The following is a 23703-nucleotide window of genomic DNA, read 5'->3' as shown; positions in this document are numbered from 1 at the left end:
GCCAAAGCGGGTTGCTTGGTGTACTCCGTCGTGACGCCTGTGATGCACTGGTCAGCTTCTGGCTACACCGGAACTGCCTCCTGATTTGCTGCGAGGTCCATGGTGCTCCGGTGATTCGGCTGCGCTGGCGGTTGGATGAATGTGACTGATGACTGCAAGGATGCGAATCCTTGGTGGGTTGGTGTGATTCATCCTGTTCGGCTACACGTCGCAGTCCGGCGACCAGTCGTTCCATCCTGGCGAGTATCATTCTGTTGTAGCTGCTGGCTCCTGATGACGGCCAGGTTGTGATGTTGGAGTCGTCTGACGGGCTGGATCTGATGGGGCTAGAGTCAGGACTCTCTGGGGCGCCAAATCTGATGGGGCCGCTGTCGGAGGTGTCCTGTGATGATTCTGAGCCGTAATCTGAACTGTCTTCTGAAGTCTGTGAACAGGTGTCCTCAGGCCAAGGTGATGGAATCCTGTCGGTTACTGGTCTGGTCTGTGGTGTGGTCTGCTGGACTGGTGTTGTGGTGTTGTCTCCAGCAATGCTGTTATACCCAGCGAAATATTGTCCGGCGGGCATCGTGAAAAGCAAGTGATTTTAATTGAAACGAAATACGCGGGAAAACGTATGTTGAAATACTTCGCGGTAAAAACGAGATCGACGATTCAGTTCAACTGTTCTCAAGAAAACGCAGTGTAAATTTATAAAAAATTAAATATGCAAGTAAAGTCTGTAAAGATTGATCAGCTGAATTGATTGATTTACTTTTGAGGGGTCACCACTATTGCGAGGAGAGTATGAGGATGAAGATGATCCAGTAGTAAAATTGATCAGAAGAGACTCGAATGTGTGTGCGAGGATGAGGTAGGTAGATGGACTTCAATGGATCGAAGGTAGATGCGTGTTTGAGTAAATATCAGTTTATTCTCCTCAACAATACTTGAACAATTCTTACAGACAATATATTTAGAATTAAAGTTAAATTGATAAGGTTAAACTATAAAGGCGCGTTGCTATGAGAAAAGTTGAACTGAATGCGACGAGCAGAGATTCGACTATATGTTTGAAAGATTTGACGACGTGTGTTATCAGATTCGCCCCGCTTTGAGCTTTTATAGAAGTTTGAACAAAGAAAGGTTATCTGAGGTCAGGACGTTGACCCGATGACCACATGTTACTTGTTTACTGTGAGTTTACTAAGTACGAGCAAATCTGATAAGTTGGCACATTTCCGGATCGCCTTATAAGGCCATGGAAATGCTGCAACAGCATACTCGTTACAATGTTGCTCAATAATTCTTATGAATAATTATATTTTATCAAGAAAGCAAATGTGTTTATGATGAAATTTGATGTCTTGCAAATTGCTGCGAAAGTTGGTTGACCTGACAGCGTGTGCCGTCAGTCAGATTATGAATCATGCCAACACGCTTTTCTTATCAACTAGTTTACATAGTAACAAATATTTTTAGATACTTAAATATATTATGATTATTTATATGTAATGATGAGTTTCCATGGTGTATAAATAAAAGGGAAAGAACTCAATAGAGTTCGATCCGCAGTGAAACAACTCGGTGAGCAGAGCTGAATTATGTTTGAACAAGTTGAATGGTCCGAGTTGAAATGAAAATCCAAGGATCATTTACAATAATATTAATATGAAATAGTAAGCAAGTAATATTAGTGATGTATTATATCAGTTCATGTACAAGGGTTTATATGTGTGTAGTAACACAGCTAGATAGGGTGGATAAATTGGGTTGATCAATAATATAATATTGAGTAGGTACATCGTAATAGTCGAAATCACACTGATCGAATATTCTTAACAATAGTACATTATTAGTAACTTAGGGTGTCGATGAATTAAACAAAAGACAATTTATTGTCATTGGGGAGATATTATACAGAGGGGAGTTACAGATCCATAACAGTGATACAGAACACACAGATACTTACATATTTAGTTAAAAAAATTGCCAAAATGTAAGATAGATCATTATTGAGGGGGAGGCTTCAATTCATGAATATTGCCAAAATCGGCTATGAAAATTGGAGCGCTTCCCGCCTGGCTTCCTGTAAACCAAGTTGTACCTAAAACACTTGGACGAACGAACTGTGCTACGGTGAAATTTTATACGTACTTTTTACATGTAACCAGGATATTTATGTTTAGTGTTAGAATGGAAGTATTTTTTCAGAAACATTTTCTCTTCCAATAAAAATACGCTATTAAAACCGATTTAGTTTTATTTTTCTAGGATGGTCTTCGTTTCGAAAAAACTGAAGGAAGTTTTGGGAGAAATATCAAAGGAGTTTTTGGTTTATTTAATTCATTGGATGCTATTTGGAATATACTACCATTTTCGCGTAAAGGAAAGGGTAAGTTTACTTTGTTTAACAGGATTACAAATTAAAGGGATAAGAAATTGACACAGTTAGATATTTTAGCCAAATAATTATCAAAAATAATACTTACAGGCTACCTCCACCCCTCGCCACAGAAGTTTGGGCGTGCGGTGACCTTTGCTTTGTTTGTAACTGATTGAATCCTGAATTAATGTAACAGTTAAAGTAGTATGTACCTATGTGTGCGGAACTGCAGAGTGACAGCTGTGTGATATTATAACTCTTCTTTTTCTTCCTAATAGGACCATATGGGCCTCCACAGAGTGGAGGTTTGTATTAACAGATTTTATTTTTACGAGAAATGAATGTCAGCCACTTGCTCAACCTATTAGGTCCTTACTCTGACTCATACATAAATTAAAAAAACAATATGTGTACTTGCCAGAACCAGGATTCGAACCATTCGACGATCCAATCAATTTTTCACAGTCAGTTTGATATAGTCATAGTCAGTCAGTCTATTTATGTAATAATTCACCATTATTATGTCATATATAAAATTACGCGATAAACACATTATAATAATATATCACCGATTTATGGAGATGATTCTCGTTCAAAGCATTTTTGACCGCACGCTACTATATACGTACCTGTATGATTTTTCAGTATGTAGGGAGTAAATAAATAGGAAGCTTTTTGTTATTTCAGAAATGGTATTTTAGATGACATTAATAGCTGTAGAATTTTATAAAAAGGCAGATTATTTTATTAATATTTAGGAAATGCTGTCATTAAAATCCGGCGAAGTAAAACCTACCAGGATATAATTGGGTTTGGAGGCACTTTCACTGATGCAACTGGAATGAATATTAAAACTCTAAGTAAAAAAACACAACGCAGATTAATGAGGTGAGTATTGGAAAATATTTCTACAATGTTTCAAGAACCTTTTTTACCAAGTAAACACTTCTCGTATTAATTAACTGGGCATGTATTGAAGATGAATGATCACGAACCGTTAAAACACTTTTATATGAACACCACATATTTCATTACAACGTTTTTCTTAGCTCGTATTCTTATTATTTTGTCCGGTGGTTCTTTGTCCGGTACAAATCTTGCAATCGATTTTTAACTAACTTCCCGACTAGCTAGACATTTGAAACTTTTAGAATATATCAGAACACGATGCCAATGCATTTTTTTAAAAATACTTTTAGCCATCGTTAAGTAGAATTGAATTCATTTTCAGTTAATTCTATTTTGTATGAAAAGTTATTTTGACACCATTATTGGTTGCTAGGGGTCTAGGGTCCTTGCAACAAAATTATTAATTTATACGTGCGTTACTATGGAAATCAATATGACATGTCAAGTACAATTTATTTGATTGTTTAAGGGGGGACATGCTCGTCGAAGGTCAAAATTGAGTTTTTATTGTATTTTCAAACCATGATCCTGGACACTCCTTAAACGTTGTAGATAATCTATTTATACAATTTTGAAGCCTTATTATCCTTTATAGTTATTTTAAACATTTGATGACTGCATGAAGTATTTTTGTTACATAAAATAGTATTCTTTTAAACCTCTCGCTCTAATGTTTTAGAATATAGTCATATTTCGGTACAGAACTGTGCAGTGGTGTTAAGATTTTTTACATTTATTAATTTTTAAACGCATTTATAAAACTATTAGTATAATTTATTACGAGATAATTTTTGTAAAATATTCACGATAAAAAATTATTTTGATAATCTCTGTGATCCCAAATTTGACAAGAATTAGGCATTTTATTATTCAAAAAATCAGCAAGATTAACACATTTGAAGATGATTCTAAAGATATTTATTATAAGCTATGTCTTTGACCATTGAAGTGTGATAAAAATCTTATGAATAATGATTGCTTTATAATAATTATTGACCTAAGAATAAGGTAGTGTTTTTTTTAAATACGCCATTTCTTTTGTCATTCCCTAGTGGTTAAGCTACAATATACGGCCGTAGCCATAAAATGACAAACTATAATTAAAGTAAGGAGTAAAATTATGTTAACGCGCGTGTTTGAACATGTACCTAACCGATTTTTTTTTTTTTTTTAAACAGTACATGTTCAAACACGCGCGTCAATATCATTTTACTCTTTACTTTAATTATAGTTTGTCAATTTATGGCTACGGCCGTATGTTGTAGCTTAACCACTGGGGAATGACAAAAGAAATGGCGTATTTCAAAAAAACACTACCTTATTCTTAGGTCAATAATTATTATAAAGCAATCATTATTCATAAGATGTTTATCACACTTTAATGGTCAAAAACATAGCTTATAATAAATATCTTTAGAATCATCTTGAAATGTGTTAATCTTGCCGATTTTTTGAATAATAAAATGCCTAATTCTTGTCAAATTTGGGATCACAGAGATTATCAATATAATTTTTTATCGTGAATATTTTACAAAAATTATCTCGTAATAAATTATGCTAATGGTTTTATAAATGCGTTTAAAAATTAATAAATGTAAAAAATCTTAACACCACTGCACAGTTCTGTACCGAAATATGACTATATTCTAAAACATTAGAGCGAGAGGTTTAAAAGAATACTATTTTATGTAACAAAAAGACTTCATGCAGTCATCAAATGTTTAAAATAACTATAAAGGATAATAAGGCTTCAAAAGTATATAAATAGATCATCTACAACGTTTAAGGAGTGTCCAGGATCATGGTTTGAATATACAATAAAAACTCAATTTTGACCTTCGACGAGCATGTCCCCCCTTAAGCTAGTCAAGTCAAGTTTATATGGTTCAACAGAATTTAAAAACGTAGTCTATAAAAAGTTCTTTTTATCTTGTAATTATTATAGATAAGTTTATTTATAATATATGAAAAATAAAATTAATGGGTGTCATACAATTGTCCGTTCTCCGAAATCTTTCTTTCCACGGTGGGTGCCTTGGATTCTTCCAGATTCAAATAATCCAGTATATCGGGTATTTTCAAAATGTGTTTTTCACTGTATTTCTGATGACCGAACAGTACCATATATTCTTAAATTGTGTAAAGATGACTAAAAACGTTCCACATGTACTTGCAAAGGAAAACGTCAATGAATATACTATTATTATTAGTAATATAACAATAACCATAACATTAAATTTACGCATGTTGGATTTTTATGACAAATTATACTTCGTTCGGCTTGCGTCTGCTCAATCCGCGCATCGTCTAGTCACGATCTTTTTAGACCATGCCTTAGCTGAGGTGTATTATAGCCTTGAATATTCGATCGGTGTGATTTTGACTATTGCAATGTACCTACTAAATATTATATTATCGATCAACCCCAATTTATCCACACTATCTATCTTTGTCATTACACACATATAAACCTTTGTACATGAACTAATCATCACTAATAATATTTACTTAGTATTTCATATTTTTATACCATCTATATTATATATAGTCGAGTTAGTTACACCCACATAACAGATAATAAATGGAATACCGATAAGCTATATTCAATACGCCGCATCTTGCAGGGTTTTGAAAGTGTGAGTGTCCTACGAAAATGAAGCACGCATTATGCACGTGCAATAGTGTGTGTAATACACCAACATTAAATGAGCGTAAATGCATAAACCGACAGCAGTTTTCAGTATTCGATGTAAAACGTATTCTTGACACGTGTGTAAGCTTAACACGGATTCTTCCTTACTCGAGTCGGTTACCTGCTATCGCCTTACCCGTTATGTATTTGAGTTCCCATTATTTCTGAGTTCCCTGGTTACACCATTAAAACTCAAGAACGGCTAGACCGATTTTTATGAACTTTGATTTGTTGGATTTGTCTCCGTCCCGAATATCAGAATAACTATTAAAACATCGGATAAATCACGGAAAAATAAATTATGAAGAAAATTCATTTTCTCATACATTACGGAACGGAACACAAAAAATTTAAATTCGTATACAACTGATACATGACAGAAACAATAAACAAGAAACAAAAAAAAAACAAAAGAAAGAATGATAGTCGAAATGTCTAACTGTCAATGGTGTAGTGTGCCCAATATTTCGTGCTTCATGTCAACAGCTCAATTTGCTTGAAAACGATACTCATTGGGATATGACAACCGCTGAAGCAATAATTGTTTCTGCATCTCCAAGTCAGATACGCACATTATTTGCTATCATTATTTCGACATGCTTCCCATCGAATCCACATGAACTGTGAAACAAGTACAAGGATGACATGTCATAAGACATTTTACATCGAATTCGTGTCAGTTCAGGGAATCCCGATCTCGAGGTGAATGAGGAGATACATAACCAGGCTTTGCTTTTGATCGAATACATGTGTTACCTCATGTGCGGCAGTTTGTTACTCAAGTTAGGAATGCCAACGCCACATCGTGGAATGAACGACGCTTTCTATCGAAAAATAGAACGTGAACGTGAATATGATCGAAATGAATAATTGAACCAATCATTTCGAACGAATGTACCACTGTTGAACCCCCAACAGAAGGAGGCTTACGATACAAGTACTGTTCGGTTATCAGGAATACAGCGAAAAACAAATTATGAAAATACCCGATATACTGGATTATTTGTTAATTTGGGTTAGGTTAGGTTTGGTTAGGTTAACCTAACAAATAATCCAGTTTATCGGCTATTTTCAAAATGTGTTTTCCGCTGTATTCCTGATAACCGAACAGTACCGTAAAATCATCACCTGGGATGAATGCACAATGGCGCACAAACGCGCATTGAAAGCACTCAATCGAACTATGAAAGATCTGCGCAATGACTCAAGATGTTTTGGAGGCGCAATGATTCTACTATCTGGCGATGTCCGCTAAACGCTACCAGTCATTCCAAGATCTACCGCTGCCGATGAAATAAATGGTTGCCTCAAATCATCAACTCTGTGGCGCTATGTGAAGAAACTTCAGCTGACGATAAACATGCGAGTTGCATTGCTAAACGATCCATCTGCCGAAGATTTCTCCAAGCAATTGCTGACTATCGGTAACGGCCGTGTTCCTGTCGATGAATCGAACGGATTGATTTCGTTTCCGCTGAATTTTTGCAATTTCTCAACTAAGTACGAACTCATCAACAAAGTGTTCCCGAACGTCATTGCTAACCACAAAAATCACAATTGGTTGAGTGAACGAGCATTCTTGCGGCAAAGAACAAAAATGTGGATCACTTAAACTTCACAATTCAAAATCAAATCGTTGGTCCACTGCATTCCTTCAAATCTATTGACTGTATAACAAACGAAGACGAAGCAACCAACTATCCAACTGAATTTTTAAACTCATTGATCTGCCTGGCTTGCCACCGCACAATTTACAACTGAAGGTTGGCTCGGTAGTCATCATGCTTTGAAATCTGAACCAACCAAAACTATGTAACGGAACGCGTTTGATGGTGAGAAAACTCATGGGCAATGTTCAAAGGTGAGGACGTTCTCATTCCGTGAATTTCGATGATCCCAACCGATATGCCATTCGAGTTTAAACGAATTCAATTTCCAATTCTTGTTCAATTAAGTCTTGCATTCGGCATGACGATCAACAAATTACAAGGCCAATCCTTGATTGTTTGTAGCCTGAATCTATAAAATGAATGTTTCTCTCACGGTCAATTGTACATAGCATGTTCATGTGTTAGCAAACCATCTGCTGTTTTTTGCACCTGACAACAAAACAAAAAATGTCGTATATCACAATGTGCTTCAATGAAGGGAATCGACCCGAGTGCAACCCATCCAGCGAATAGTTTAACAGAAAGTAGTGCAACAATGCTACGCGAATCGTTTCGATTCGCTTCAACAAAGCAAATGTCTTGCTGCCACGTGAATTACATTCTGTTTTTCTTTTGACCATGTCCGATCCTAATAGGATCATATGGGCCTCCACAAGGTGGAGGTTTTATTAGGAAACAGATTTTATTTTTACGAGAAATGGATGTCAGCCACTTGCTCAACCTATTAGGACCATACTCTGACTCATGCACAAATTGAAAAACAATAAGTGAACTTGCCTGACCCAGGATTCAAACCTGGGACCCTCGACACTATAGACCGGCGCTTAATCCACGCGGTCATCGTGGGTGTACAGTTCAATGTTATTAAAATACTTTTCATTTTGATTTGATTTTTGCACATTTATTGAACTTATTCATTTTGAGTATTCACTTTAACCTAATAAAAAACTGAATTTAATTCAGCTAATAAGTTAACATAAGATTGATTCTGAGGCGGTACGAAGTTCGCCGGGTCAGCTAGTTGTAAACGATTTTAATATCATTCAACTCAGACCATTCAACTTATTCTTAACTCACCTCTAATCTCTGTCGATCGAACTCTCCTGCGTTATTTCCCTTTAATTTTACACCCTGTAACTGTACTTTGAGACCATGATGAATAAACAACACTGAAGAATAACATCCATCGAGTCTTATTACTGAGATACACCTTCCACTGGACCACGTGAAGTATCGGAGCTCGTTGGTAAGGATTTCTGTTGCCGAAAACATAACAGTGGTAGGTATATAACATGTACATATTTTATATGGCTGTCTTACATCACATAATAAATTCAACTATACATTCTATAAAACATTCTGACAGACAGATATGCATAAATAATTGTAGAACAATTTGAAGACGTCTGTTTGTCTGGGTTAGGTTAGAGTTAGGGAGCCCACCTCGAGCTACTGATCCTATGATGATTATAATAACTAATTCTTTATGTTTACTTTCCTTTACAGGTCCTACTTCAGTAAAAATGGACTGGAATACAATATGGGAAGAGCGCCGATTGCAGGATGTGACTTCTCCACGCATCCCTATGCATACAATATGGAACCAGAAAATGATATACACCTTCACAACTTCACACTATCAGAAGAAGATTATAGATATAAGGTTAGAAACAAATTTAGTTTTTGTGCTTATATTTTTTTTTTAAATTTTATTTTAAAAAAAAAATACTACCCATGGCCGCACTTACGTAGCCGTGCTTGGCAGCAAATGCGTCAGCGCGAGCTGGAGTTTACGAACGAATCTCGACTCATATCCAAAATGAATGTTGAAGGAGAAGCTGTGTTGTTTATGAAAGTGTTGTTGCTTGTGAAATTTTGGATACATCCTATCATTTCTCAAAGGGCTGGGCATGGTGAATTTCATACTCTAGTTATGCAACTACGGCACATTTTACAAATAAATCACATTTTAGATTCCAAATGCACTCATAGTTTTTTTATGTCACTTATAAAAGCGTCCGTGTCAAAATTATTGTCGTACATATTTGGCAAAAACTCGGACTGGAATGACGGTGCGCATGACTAGGCGCCAGACGGTGAGAGAGGTGGGAGGGGCTGAGTTGCTATACCGGGCAGCTAGAGCTGCCGAGTGTATTTTTGACGCGGCGACAAATTAACTGCCGCAACTCGGCGGTTCCGGGCAGCGCGTCGACTGCAGCTGCCGAGGTCGGCAGCAAAGAGTTGCTGTGTATGCGTCCGTTACGAGTTTTGTATGAAAAATTGGAGTTCTTCGAGTTGCCACTACCGGCAGCAGCAACACGAAGTTGCCCGTATATTCCCGGCCTTACGATATAACAGTAATTGCACAATGCGCCACAATATAATTATGTAGGTAATATAAAAGTACAAAGTTTTCATTAATTACTAAAGTACCTAATACGGAGTGATAAAATAGCAAAATATATAATAAACATACCTATTATTGTCAATTAAATGAATTAAAATAATTATAAATTTTTAACATATCGACCAAAAATATATAATTTCATAAAAATAGATCAATCTTAATGATGCTATCCAGCGCTCGAAATGGACCGGAACGCACTGGGGCGCAGCTCCTGCTCGTGAAATCCCCAAAATTATCGCTCCGTCTCGTGGAAAAATTAAATATTGCATTCGTGAATTAATAAAATTAATTCACTTTCTATAAAGGTTTTAAAGTACATACGAAACTTGTCGGAATCATAGAAAAAAATATATTTTTGACGTGACGTAAGCCTCGATTTTCGTCTACGGGCGCCGACAATGTTATGCCACATGTTTAAAGAACGTTACTACATTTGACCATCTGATCTTGGCAGGTGTATTTTAATACAATTTTCAATACAATTTCAATACAATACAAGGCGAAGACTCCATACTAGGCGATTATTTAAAGCCTACCTTCTCAAGAAAAATATTTTTTAATTGCATATTAACATAAGTAGGTATTTGTATACTTAATCACCCTATTATTTTATGTTCTATAAAAATAATTTATTTTCCCAAGGAGAGATGTTGTATATGTAGGAATGTATTACAGTATTAACAGTTACAAAACAATCTGCAAAGGTATTAAAAAATATACCACAGCGCGCCATTTATGTTGACGTAAATAAAGGTCCGATTATGTGTGAAATAATTCAGAATTTTTTTCGTATGGACTTTACGTCTCGTAACCTTCGCAAGTCTGTCGAATTGTATGAAATAAGGTAAGCTATTCCCGCGGAGCCTAAAACATTCGCGCATAATATTGTCATGACTGACTGCGCACTTTGTCCGAAATCATTAATTAAGATAATTTAAAAAAATAATTTCTACGGCGTTTAATCGAATATTAATAAATACGTATAGATTGTTTCTTAATATAAAAAGAAATTATATCTAATGATTGTTGATGGGTATAAATGTGTTGAAAAATACGTAATTTAAACACACCGCTCATTTTTATGTCGTCAGTGAGTTTTTGAAGTTTCATTGAATTAGTGTGTCGTTGTCATTTATTAGTGTATTCATAAGTAGTAAATATCGTATTATCTTCTTATTTCTCTATAGTCTTATTATAGTATACCTGACAAGTGTGATTTTTTTTATCAGATGTCCACATCTTACTTCTTTCCAAAAGTCATCCTTCGCCACTGCAATATAAACAACTACTACGCAAATATGTAGTTTCGGGAAATTATCGAGCATTCCAGTTGGTAAAATCTTTCATTTCCAGCGCTGCTGCTATCAAATACGTTAAACGCACGTTAGACAGCATCATTCGTACGAACCCTTTACAAACACAAGTTCATGAGTGGGCACGTTAATCTTCGGTAATTAAACAATAATGAAATCCTTATGGCACAACCTGAAGGATTCCGTTATCGTGACTGACCCTCGCTCACCCAGCAGCGCTACATGCCTTACATGGCGATGGACTGACTAAAGTAGTGCGACCTGGTGCTTACCGTATGCCGCGATGCTGAGGTGTAATAGGGTGAATGATATGAGATGAGACAGCAACATAACACCATCCATTATCCTTCCCACGGCAAAGTATCATGACGATCACAGAGTTACAAGTAGGGAATCCAATCCCGAGACAAAATTCTGATCCCGGGATTGGCATTTTTTCCATTGTTGATATAAAAATTTTATATTTACAAATAACATTGATAAAATCGGTCAAAAATAAATCTAGTATAATTTATACTATTTAAGACATTTATTGTTAATATTATATACGTTCAATTTTGGAAATACATAAGTTTAATGGAGTAAATAATATTGTAATAAAAATAATAATGTGAATTTAATTTGAGATTGCTGTTCTGATAGTAAAGACTTAATAGTAATAGTAAAGACTAATAAATGGGTTAGCGAGACTTAAAATAGTAAAGCAAATCATGGTGTACATATGGCCTTTCCACTTGATAAATCTAATTAGTCTGCCAAATATGAAACTGCCGTAAAATGTATGAGATCATGAAAGAATTACTTTATTGATAGTGCGAAGCATTGTTTTTTTCCAATCTTCCTCATTTTTATTAATTTATGTGAAAAAATAAAATGAATCGGCAACTTAAATATGGGTATAAATCAAACCTCATTCAAACTCAGTTTATTTCTAATGTAGTTATTTGTTATTAAAAGTATTTTTTCTGTTATATTTTCGTTTTTATTTTATTTTCCATAAAAATTGATAAAAAAAATCAATCCTGAAAGTTTCGGGATTATGTTTATCAATCCCGCGATTCATAGGTATCGAAAATAGCTCGGGATCCCTAGTTACGAGTGATATTGCTAATACTCGTATATAAGTATTGTAAATAAACTTACGAAGAAAGAGTTATAAAGAAATATTTTAAAAGAAGCATTGCTCCTTAGGTAAACAAATTGTATGAACTACATACCCGGCAGAAAACGTATAGGACATTTTCTATGATTTATATTGTCACAAGGAAAAAATCCGTATATAATTAAATATAAAAATGTCGAACTGATCCTCCTTCATTTTGTTTTAACTTTACTGTTAATTGATCGTAAAATTGGAATGAAAACTCCGATTAATATGCCGATCAATAAGGTCAATTTTTCGTTGCACCCACGGAGACGCCCTGGCAATCGAAAACCGTAAATTGTTAACCTTCAATTTGGGCAAACCTTCATCATAACCTGATTGACTGATAAACATTCAAAACTAATCAGTCAATACCTCATTGGCTGCATATTGCCTAATACAAATACACCGACTAATGAATGCCCCCGAATGCTTTGATAACTCTCAGAAATTGAGTATGTATCAAAATCTATTTGAATTTAGCTAAAGAAATATGCTTTATATTACACCTATTCAATTTATTATTTACTTGCAGATGCCGCTCATCCGCGAAGCCATGGCCATGTCCACCGATGAATTCCTATTAATAAGTTCTGCGTGGTCTCCACCGACATGGATGAAAACAAATAATGCGTACAGTGGAAAGAGTAGACTTTTACCCCAATACTACCAGACGTGGGCAGATTATCACTTGAAGTGAGTATATAGAATAATTATTATCAATCTACATACATACTTATATTGCAATATGGTCTTTTACACTCAAACTAAAATATCAGGTATTAATTATTAGTATGTTAACGTTAAAAATACAGATTCCTCGAGCAATATGCATATCATAAAATTCCTGTTTGGGCATTGAGTACTGGAAATGAACCCATTAATGGAATCGTCCCGTTATTAATGTTTAATAGTCTTGGATGGTCGCCTACTGAACAGGTAAGATAAAACTATTTATAATTGCAAGCATCTCTAGTAATGTCTTCTATTGATCTCTCTTTCCATGAATATCTTTCTAAGGGTAATGAGGGTCCAGTAAGATTTAGTGCCGCTAAATGAATGTGGCCAATTGGGTCTAGAATATTTTAGCAATAATTACCAAGTTTAAAGCAGCAGTGTAGTACATAAATTAATTTTAAACAAATCAATACATAAACCATGCATGCTCAACTTCAAGTTGGTTGTACACTCAGTAACAAAACTGGCAGTAATATAGATAGCACATTCTCCCATTGTCATTATTGAACCTGATTAAACGTATTATATATGACTGAGAACACTGATGTATTACAAATCAAACACCTTTCATCAACAATCTCTTAATATTACAAATAGGTAAGTATTCAATTTTCTATTCGTCGTAAAAATGATGAATTTTTGACTTCTTTTGAGCACGTATTGCAGTTATCGTCAAACTATACTCATATTATGCAAAGAGCCTGCTATGTGATGGTAAGGCGAAACTACGTCACCCCTTAAAGTACGAATATTCGTATCTTCTCTTTATCTCACTACTGCGACACACCGTGATTCAGCACGAATCAAATTATACGACGATATCACGCTAGCTTCCTCGTAATTAATTAGACAACGATTTTCACATAATATGCTGTGTAAAAAAATAAAAATATAATTGAGTTGATGCTTCCTCTTCAAAATCACAATAAAATCATATTAATATATTAAAACTGAATGTAGTATGTAAGTATAAACTTTTTCCATTTCACGACTTTCACGATTTTTTGAACCTATACCGTGATCGATCAAAATCCATATCGCGATCGACAAATTTTGCATGCTTGGATAGATTATACTAAAAACACAGCAATAATAATTTCCTAACTGCCGAATTGCCAAGATATATGAAATTACTCAAATTTCCTTGACGGAAAAGATTATTGAGGATATAATAGCGAATGATATACAAGTACATAATATTATATATTATTATATATTTATTTATTATTTTTTCTTCTTTAATCTCTTCTATAAAATAAATGTGCTAATATATATAAATTATTTTAGTGTATTTCTTATATAGTCTTATTTTTGGTTAAAGTGGGTTTTATGTTTTAAAATACATTTATAGTGAGAACAGTGAGAACAGTGAGAAGCAACTTTTTTTAAATTGTACAATTTATATGGCAGGTCTACAAAAACTTAATTAAAATCAATTCATTCAGTAGCCGCTCGTCCACTGATACACACAATTGCTTCACTTAGGTGCATTTTATTTATAATCATGACTTAGCGAATATTCATTTTGCATTTTTACGAACATATCTTTTAATAAAACAACTTCTAGACAATTATTTTTTCAAACTTGGATGTTTATAATAAATTTTATTTGAAATCCATAAATCATGGTATCAATTATTCTTCTTTCAGGCAGAGTGGATTGTAAACAATTTAGGACCTACAATAAAAAATTCAGAATTTTCTGACACTAAACTTTTGGCATTGGACGATCAACGGTTCATGCTCCCATGGTGGATACAATTTGTGAGTACAATAAATTATATCCACGTATATTCAACGGATGTATGTAGCAGTAAAAATCAGCATACCGAGAAGAGTGGATGGTGCTATGAAAAGGCTTTTATCCAGCAGTGGATCGCCCCAAACATGTAACACATGTTCTGTATATTTAACAACTGTAACAAATTTAGAGATCTACTTTGGTAGGAACAATGCCCAAAAATGCTTTAATTAGTCACTTACATTTTTTTCTGCTACCAAAACATTTCAATTCTAGAAAAACCATACCATACAGAAATTAGATTAAAATGATTTCAAGATATATACATATATTTTTTTTATAAAACTCGATGTTTTTTTTAAATAAATATAATAATAATTACGAGATAAAAAGACCTTTTTATATACAACGTTTTTAAATTTTCTGTTGAATCATTATGTTCAATATGCTCAAACTTGTACTTGATATGAAGTAAATGAAAAATAAACAAACAAACAAACTAACAAAATAAATATAGAATACTGAAATGTCATTTTGACATTTCAATTTGATTTCCATAGTAACGCACATATATATTAATAATTTAGTTGCTAGGACTACCCCCTTAGCAACCAATAATAGTCTTTTACTTTTTACGGATTTTTCTGAAATAACTTTCCATACAAAACAGAGTTAACTGAAAATTAATTCAATTCTGCTTAAAGATGGCTAAAAGTATTAAAAAAATGCATTGGCATCGTGTTCTGATATATTCTAAAAATTTCAGATGTCTAGCTAGTCGGGAAGTTAGTTAAAAATCGATTGCAAGATTTATACTGGACAAACAACCACCGGACAAACAAGAATACGAGCTAATAAAACGTTGCAATACAAATATGAATTACTGAGTCATTTTTTTTAATAAGTACATTGGATAAAACTTAACAAACTAAATTGAAATAATAAATAATATGACAATATAATAATCCATAATATGTATGTATTAATTAAAATACTTAATTTAAATTATCAAAAAAATATCTCGAATTGTTAGCTTCGTTATTTTTCCGCTAGGTTCCTCTGGTAGGCAGAGTATTCATCTTAGGAAATTTTACTTAAATATTTACGATAATTAATTTATCATTGAATTTGGAGGCTGTCCGTATTTCTGAATGGCTCCCTGTGTACGTGCCTGCCTATCTGTATTAATATTTTATTATTTTCTATCTTTATACAGATGTCAACAGTGAATAAAACAATGGATTATATTGACGGAATTGCGACTCACTGGTATTGGGATGATTTTTTTCCAGCAAGTAATGTTGAGGGAGTAATGGAATTATTCCCAGATAAATTTTTGATATCCACTGAGGCCTGTATAGGTAAATAAATATTTCTTCTTTAAGTATCCAATGGCTTGAGTTTGCTATATGTCGTGGATTTACGATTGGAAATACTATATTTAAAACACATTTAGTTATTGAACAGATTCAGAAAAAAATGTAGCTCAAAAAATATCCCTTTAAAACCGCTATTGCTAACCATCTACAAATCAATTATTTTGTCATGTTTTTATTCAGCGCTCGAAATGGAAAATTTTACGAAGCTGCGTTTCGTTGCGCTCCGGTCGACTTTGAGCTCTGTTTTATTATATTTCAATATATTATAACGTAGAACAATAATTTAACTACGAAGTAAATTGAACTGGTCATTTCGAAAACCCCATAACTGACACAAAATGGCAAAATGATTTTATTGCGTATTATTGTTTATTGAGGGTAGACCCATCATTTTCTTCAAAAACAACTCAATTGTGAATATGCAACACTTCAAGTCGAAGTTTCAAGTCAGTTCGAAAACAACATAAATGGAGTAGTTGTGTTGTTTTCGCACAGATTATCTTTAGCTACCGTGCATCGACTGTATGCAAAATCTTTCACTTCCGAATATTCCAGTAAATGATCTTTTTGTTTATCGCCAGCTATGGGTAAACTCTTTTTTTATACACAACCTTAAGTCAAATAAGACAGGATTTTATTGCTACTTCGAAGGATTAGCAAAAAGGGCCCAATGAAGTGGGCACATTTTTGAAGGACTACATGATCGATTTTCACCCTCGCAAATTACAGAACTGTACATTTTTTCAGACTGTAGTTCGATTTTTTCTTACTTTGACTCCCACAAAAAGATTTCAAAGTATTTTTCATGTTGTACCAATGCAGGGTCACTCATTTCTTCCCTGTGATAGGGTTTTCGTTACTGCAAAACGCTTAATCCGGCGTCAAGATAGGATCAATACTCCATATGAGTATTCTTCTCTCATAGAAAGATCCATTGCAACAAAAATTAAATGACTTAAAAAATCGTCGGCAGTATATTCCTGAAAAATATACCCCTTTTTATGAAACAATTTCCCAGGGGCAAACCACAAAAACTAAAAATGACGATTGATAATTTTTTTGGTAAACTTATTATCTGAAATACTAAATTTGTATAATCTACATCAAATATTTTTTTTTAAATTGCATTCTAATGATATTAATCAATTATAACGATATTTCAAATTTTCAAATATTCATTTCGAAAACAACACAATTACAAGAAATTAAAACAGATTGTATTATGAAACGTGATTGCTATTATATTATTCCACATTTTCGAGGATTTTTTTAAATGTAGGTATGTAACTAAACAAAAAAATACACAGTTTTTTATCTCTCCTGAAATATTTGCTTTCTGTCAGTTATGGGGTTTTCGAAATGACCAGTTCAATTATATTACATTGTCGTGTGTCATAATAGAAAATTTTGATTCTAGGTGATAAACCGTGGCAAATCATAAAGGTGGAATTGGGATCCTGGAAAAGGGCTGAAAGTTATACTAAAAACATTATAGAGGTGAATACTTTACAGTATTAAGAGGAGCGGCATGTCAGCAGAGGCACCTAGCGGAAAACTTCGAAGTTTGTAATTTGAGACATTTGTTGCAGGGTCCCATCTTATTACATTATATTTTATAGTCATATTTATTATTAAAATTAAGTTTATTAAGTACTCAATTTTTAAACGTTTTGATTTTGACTAATTCATCGTTTTAATATTTTTTATATTTATTTTAAAAAACATCGATTTTTATAAAGATATAAATATGTATAACTTGAAATCCTTTTTATTTTTATCAAATTTTATTTTAGGTATAGTCCCAATATTGAATCTTGATTTGATATAAATAAAATTGATTTAAGTTATACACATTTATATTTTTATAGAAATGTTTTTTAAATATAAAAAATATTACAACGATGAATTAGTCAAAAATTGAAAACTTAATAAACTAAATTTTAATAATAAATATAAACCATAAATATAATGTAACAATAACGTTATTCGTGACATAAATATGTCACAAATTCAGATTTTTTTTACAATTGTAAGTTTATCTTTGACTTAAAAAAATCTTTTTAATGTTTTCAGATACATATTTATTAATTAATACAGTTGTAAATTATCGAAAAAATGTCTAAAATTGCAAACTTCGTATTTTTCCGCTAGGTGCCTCTGCTGGCATTCCTCTCCCCCTTAATTATATGAATACTCACTGACTACATGTAAAGGTAAAAAATAAGAATATTGAGTGTTTTGGAAACTAATCATAAAAAAACTGCAGACTATAAGAAACATGACTAAACTTATATATCATTGTAATGTCCCCTTTTTAACTAAAGTAACCAAGATTTCATGGTTATATAAAATATATTAAAAATATAAAAGATTATTCTTCTAGACGTCGTCGTTTATTATTGAGGATAAAACCACATTATTTCGGTATGCAGGTAGATGTCCGTGGTTGCAGCAGTTTTTAAAATTATTATTTTTGCAATACGACGCTTCGGTAGAAGAAGAACGTCTTGGCTAAAGATCCTTAGAAACTAGTTTGACCTCAGCACTCTATCCCTCTTAGAGCAGTGAAACATGGAGAAAATGACCGAACTCGTCGCCGACATCTGATATGGCGCGACAAGAAGAAAAATAACAATACGTGCACATATCATTTTATCAATATTTAACATTGTATATCCTTACCTTCATGATGCTAAATAATTTCCGTCCGTTCCGGTGATGTCACATTGGGTTATCGTACGTTATATTATATAAATCTAATAAGTTTTCATCATCATCATTATCTATTTTGTTTTATCAATAGTAGGTATGATACACCCACGGTGGCCGCGCGGCTTAAGGCGAAGTCTTCACTGAGCCTTTTTTAAAGAGGCACCTAGCGGAAAAATACGAAGCTTGCAATTTGAGACATTTTTTTGATAATTTACAATTTCAACTGTATTAATGAATTAATATGTATCTGAAAACATTAAAAACAAAAATAATTTTTATTTCAAGTCAAAGACAAACTTACAATTGTAAAAAATGTAATAAAATGAGAATTTGTTCTATCGGTCCGCACACTATTATAACATATATTTTATGGTCATATTTATTATTAAAATTTAGTTTATTAAGTTTTCTAAGCATCACCTAAGCGATTTTTGACAAATTCTTAGTTTTAATATTTTTTATATCTATTTTAAAAAACATCGATTTTTATAAAAAATATAAATGTGTATAACTTGAAATCCTTTTTATTTATATTAATATAAATATTTTATTTATATTTATAAAAATAATTGATTTGATATAAATAAAAAGGATTTCAAGTTATACACATTTATATTTTTTATAAAAATCGATGTTTTTTAAAATACGAGTAGATATAAAAAATATTAAAACTATGAATTTGTCAAAAATCGCTTAGGTGATGCTTAGAAAACTTAATAAACTAAATTTTAATAATAAATATGACCATAAAATATATGTAATAATAGGGTGCGGACCGATAGAACAAATTCACATTTTATTACATTTTTTACAATTGTAAGTTTGTCTTTGACTTAAAATAAAAAATATTTTTATTTTTAATGTTTTCATATACATATTTATTCATTAATACAGTTGAAATTGTAAATTATCAAAAAAATGTCTCAAATTGCAAGCTTCGTATTTTTCCGCTAGGTGCCTCTTTAAAAAAGGCTCAGTGAAGACTTCGCCTTAAGGGCGGACATGCTCAGCGTAGGTCAAAATTCAGCTTTTATTGTATTTTCAAAGCATGATACTGGACATTCCTTAAACGTTGTAGATAATCTATTTATATAATTTTGAAGCCTTATTATCCTTTATATATATTTTAAACATTTTATGACTGCATAAAGTATTTTTATTACATAAAATAGTATTCTTTTAAACCTCTCGCTGTACTTCTCGCTGAATAATTTTCCCGAAGTAATACCAAAGCATCAAGTATTTCGTCATTTAATCTGGATCTAATTTTGGTACCCAGGCAGCCTATGATATTTTGTTGATTAGTCATATATTCAAATTTCAATTGTTATTATTGTACAATGAGAGATAATAAATAAGGTTTTTATTAATGACAAATGATTTAATTTCGGCGGATGTTACGATAGAGTTCAGATTTTAATGCATTTTACATCCATTAAAACATTATGTACCTATACCTACTTTTCTTTTTATTATTTTTTGTTCTCTAAATTCATTTAAATAAACTAATTTATTATTTTTCTGATGTTGTTACGATTGCGCAAGGCAGCAAAAAATGGTTAAGTATTTGTTATCCGGTGATTCCCCCTGTGACCAGTGGGTCTCCAGAATAGCACTTTTTGGTTGTGCGCAATGGTTTACTTTCTATAAAAAGAAGACAGTTTACGTGTAAATGTGTGAAACTTCTGACTAAATATTTCTTGATTTATTTATTCTATTTCTCAATTTCACTTCACGGATATTACCTGCATCGTACATAATTATTATGTGGAATTTTTAATTTCTAAACGATTTTCATTTATAAAATCTCATAGAATAAATATTGTGTTTAGTGTTTACATATTATATTTTATGAGATTGCTATTTCTGATAGTAAAAACGTAATGAATGGGCTAGCGAGATTTTAAATAAGTAAATCATGGTTTATGACCTTTCCGCTTCATAAATCTAATTAATCAGCCAAATATGAAACTGTCATAAAACATATGAGATCATGATGGAATCACACAGAACAGATAAGATTCTGAGTTCCCCGTGGAATCACTTTGTTAAAAGTGCGAAGCATTATTTATTCCAATCTTTCTCATTTTTATTAATTTATGTGAAAAAATAAAATTAATCGGCAACTAACACATGGGTATAAATCAATTCATTTAAACTCAGTTTATTTCTAATGTAGTTATTTGTTATTGAAAGTATTTTTTCTGTTACATTTTCGTTTTTATTTTATTTTCTATAAACATTGATAAAAAAATCAATCCGGAAAGTTTTGGGATTATGTTTACCAATCCCGGGATTCATAGGTATCGAAAATAGTTCGGGATCCCGAGATTGGAATCCCTAGTATAGACCTAATAGGTTGAGCAAGTGGCTGACATCTATTTCTCGTAAAAAGTAAAAAAAAAATCTGTTAATACAAACCACTACTCTGTGGAGGCCTATATGATCGTATTAGGATCGGACATGGTCGGAATGAAATGATCAAACGGGTATCAAAACGTATTATAATCATACAGTATTTATACCTATAAATTCTTACAGCTAGCAAGTCTGATTTTCATATCTCTTTCTCACTATTGAGTAAGTATAATATATTTTGTATTTCTTTCTCGCATATTACTTTTAGATGTAAGCATCTCTTTTGATCGTAATAGCGCCTGTACACGTGCATGGATTTACTGCCAGAAATAGTGTGAAAATTGAACTACCGCGATAATAACTATTTAGAAGTAAAGGTGCTGATTGTCTCATTTTCAATCTCATTATTCAAGCGTAAGCGAGACGCGTTGTTGTCAATGTATGATGCTATTTGATAGGTTGTGAAAGTTGGTAAACGTCAAAATGTGATGCGCGGTGTAGTTCGTATTTTTTCTGGTAGTTTCGCCACTATCATTCTACTGCGCGTACGTATACGTGATGCAATTTCCAACTATCGCGTAAAAAATCAGGTTCTGAACTTTTTTGATCCATGCATGCATTTTTGCAACATACACGTGCATTTTCTTGTTTTGGCCGCGATAATACGTACTGTCAGCAGTATATTCATGCACGTGTAAACGGGGTATAACGCGCTGTACGCAATGTCAATTTATAATTTATGACAGGTAAATGAAATCTGACGAATATCTATCGATAATTATATGTATTTACTGGATAATGCTATTGATTTTGAAAATAATAATATTGTAATTAGATGTAATATTGATGATTCTAGGAATAGCCAAAATATGAAGATGATAATGTGTATATTAACTGCAATATTTGCAGTTTAATGGGTTGGGTAACCTGAGGTGACATTATAATAACGGGAGTGATATTATAGTGTAAACATATTCGACAAACTTCCTATTGGACTTTGCAATTGACGCGTGATTTTGATGAAATCGGAATAATTTACGTTCTGTATTGGCCATAATATGTATTTTATGATTTCAGCTCAATATCAATTGTTTCCCATAAAACAAAATTCATAAATAATTATAAAAAAAACAATCTTTCAAATATTATGATATTTTAATAGCGCCTGATTTTTCTACTGTTATATAATATTTTCAATCGTTTTAGGTCCTGAATCTGTACTACACCGGCTGGATCGACTTTAATCTCGCACTGAATATAGAAGGTGGGCCAACTTGGTACAACAATTTCTTGGATGCTCCCATCATTGTGATACCCGAAGACGACGAATTTTTGAAGCAGCCCATGTTTTACGCCATGGGACACTTCAGCAAATTCATACCACGAGGTTCAGTGAGAGTTTTAGTCGAAAGTTTTACCGGAAAAATCGACAACGTCGCTTTCCTGAGGCCTGATGGTGGAATCGCAGTGGTTTTTTATAATAAGTAAGTTGTATTTGATCACATTCTAATATTTGATGGAATTTATTTTATTAAAGCTTCTTCTACTTTGATAATTTCCAGTTTACATGGAAAAAATAATTACAATGGTTTTCAAAAAATATTTATCGATTCAATATTTTAAACCCTAGTTATTATTAGTTGTTTACAGACAGGCGCGTGCACAAGGGGTGGAGTTCGGGTCCAGACCCCTCCCCCAAAAAATACAAGCTATTTAGATTTTTAGATAAATGTAATATTACTTTTTAACCATGATATCATGATTTGATTTTTGATGAGCCTTCTCGCGGGTGGGCTCCTCTCATATCGGTATTCTACGACACGCAAAGCTTGTATCAGTGAAAGACCCATAGCACTCGAAGTATAGAAGTTATAGACGACCCTTGGGCTTATAACCCGGAACAGCTGTCAACGTAAATGACTCAGTTAAAGTAGAATTGTCCGAAACAAATTTTCTTTAAAAACCATAAAATAATTCGTTTCTCTCGCTATTCGCATCCATCCATCCATTCAGCGCTCGAAATGGAAAATTTTATATATGTATTAAAAAAACGAATGTGTTAATTTTTTTATAATATGACATATCTCGCTCAGACGGTCAAATTAATATTTACATGAGACGGAGCAATAATTTTGGGGATTGTATGAACCGGAACGGCGCTCCGGTGCGTTCCGGTCCATTTCGAGTCCTGCATCCATCCCATCTTGTGTGTGCACCTACTACCACGCAATACACCTTGGAGTTACCTACGATTGTTTACTATTAATTGAGTTGGTCA

General features: G+C 33.0%; 1 protein-coding gene across 1 annotated transcript; it reads left to right on the top strand.

Moving 5' to 3' along the window:
- Positions 1-1338: 1338 nt before the first annotated feature.
- On the top strand, positions 1339-22913 carry LOC147075032 (lysosomal acid glucosylceramidase-like). The gene is made up of 9 exons (XM_085943295.1): positions 1339-1390; positions 3121-3250; positions 9140-9296; positions 13033-13193; positions 13313-13436; positions 14886-14999; positions 16193-16337; positions 17773-17852; positions 22632-22913. The coding sequence occupies exons 1-9, from the start codon at positions 1339-1341 to the stop codon at positions 22911-22913; spliced, it is 1245 nt and encodes a 414-aa protein (XP_085799421.1).
- The last annotated feature ends 790 nt before the right edge of the window (positions 22914-23703 follow it).

This window comes from Rhyacophila brunnea, unplaced genomic scaffold, assembly GCF_057557595.1.
Source record: "Rhyacophila brunnea isolate RB1 unplaced genomic scaffold, BYU_Rbru_1.0 scaffold_15, whole genome shotgun sequence".
Taxonomy (NCBI): Eukaryota; Metazoa; Arthropoda; class Insecta; order Trichoptera; family Rhyacophilidae; genus Rhyacophila; species Rhyacophila brunnea.
This window is presented reverse-complemented; position numbering and strand designations above follow the sequence as displayed.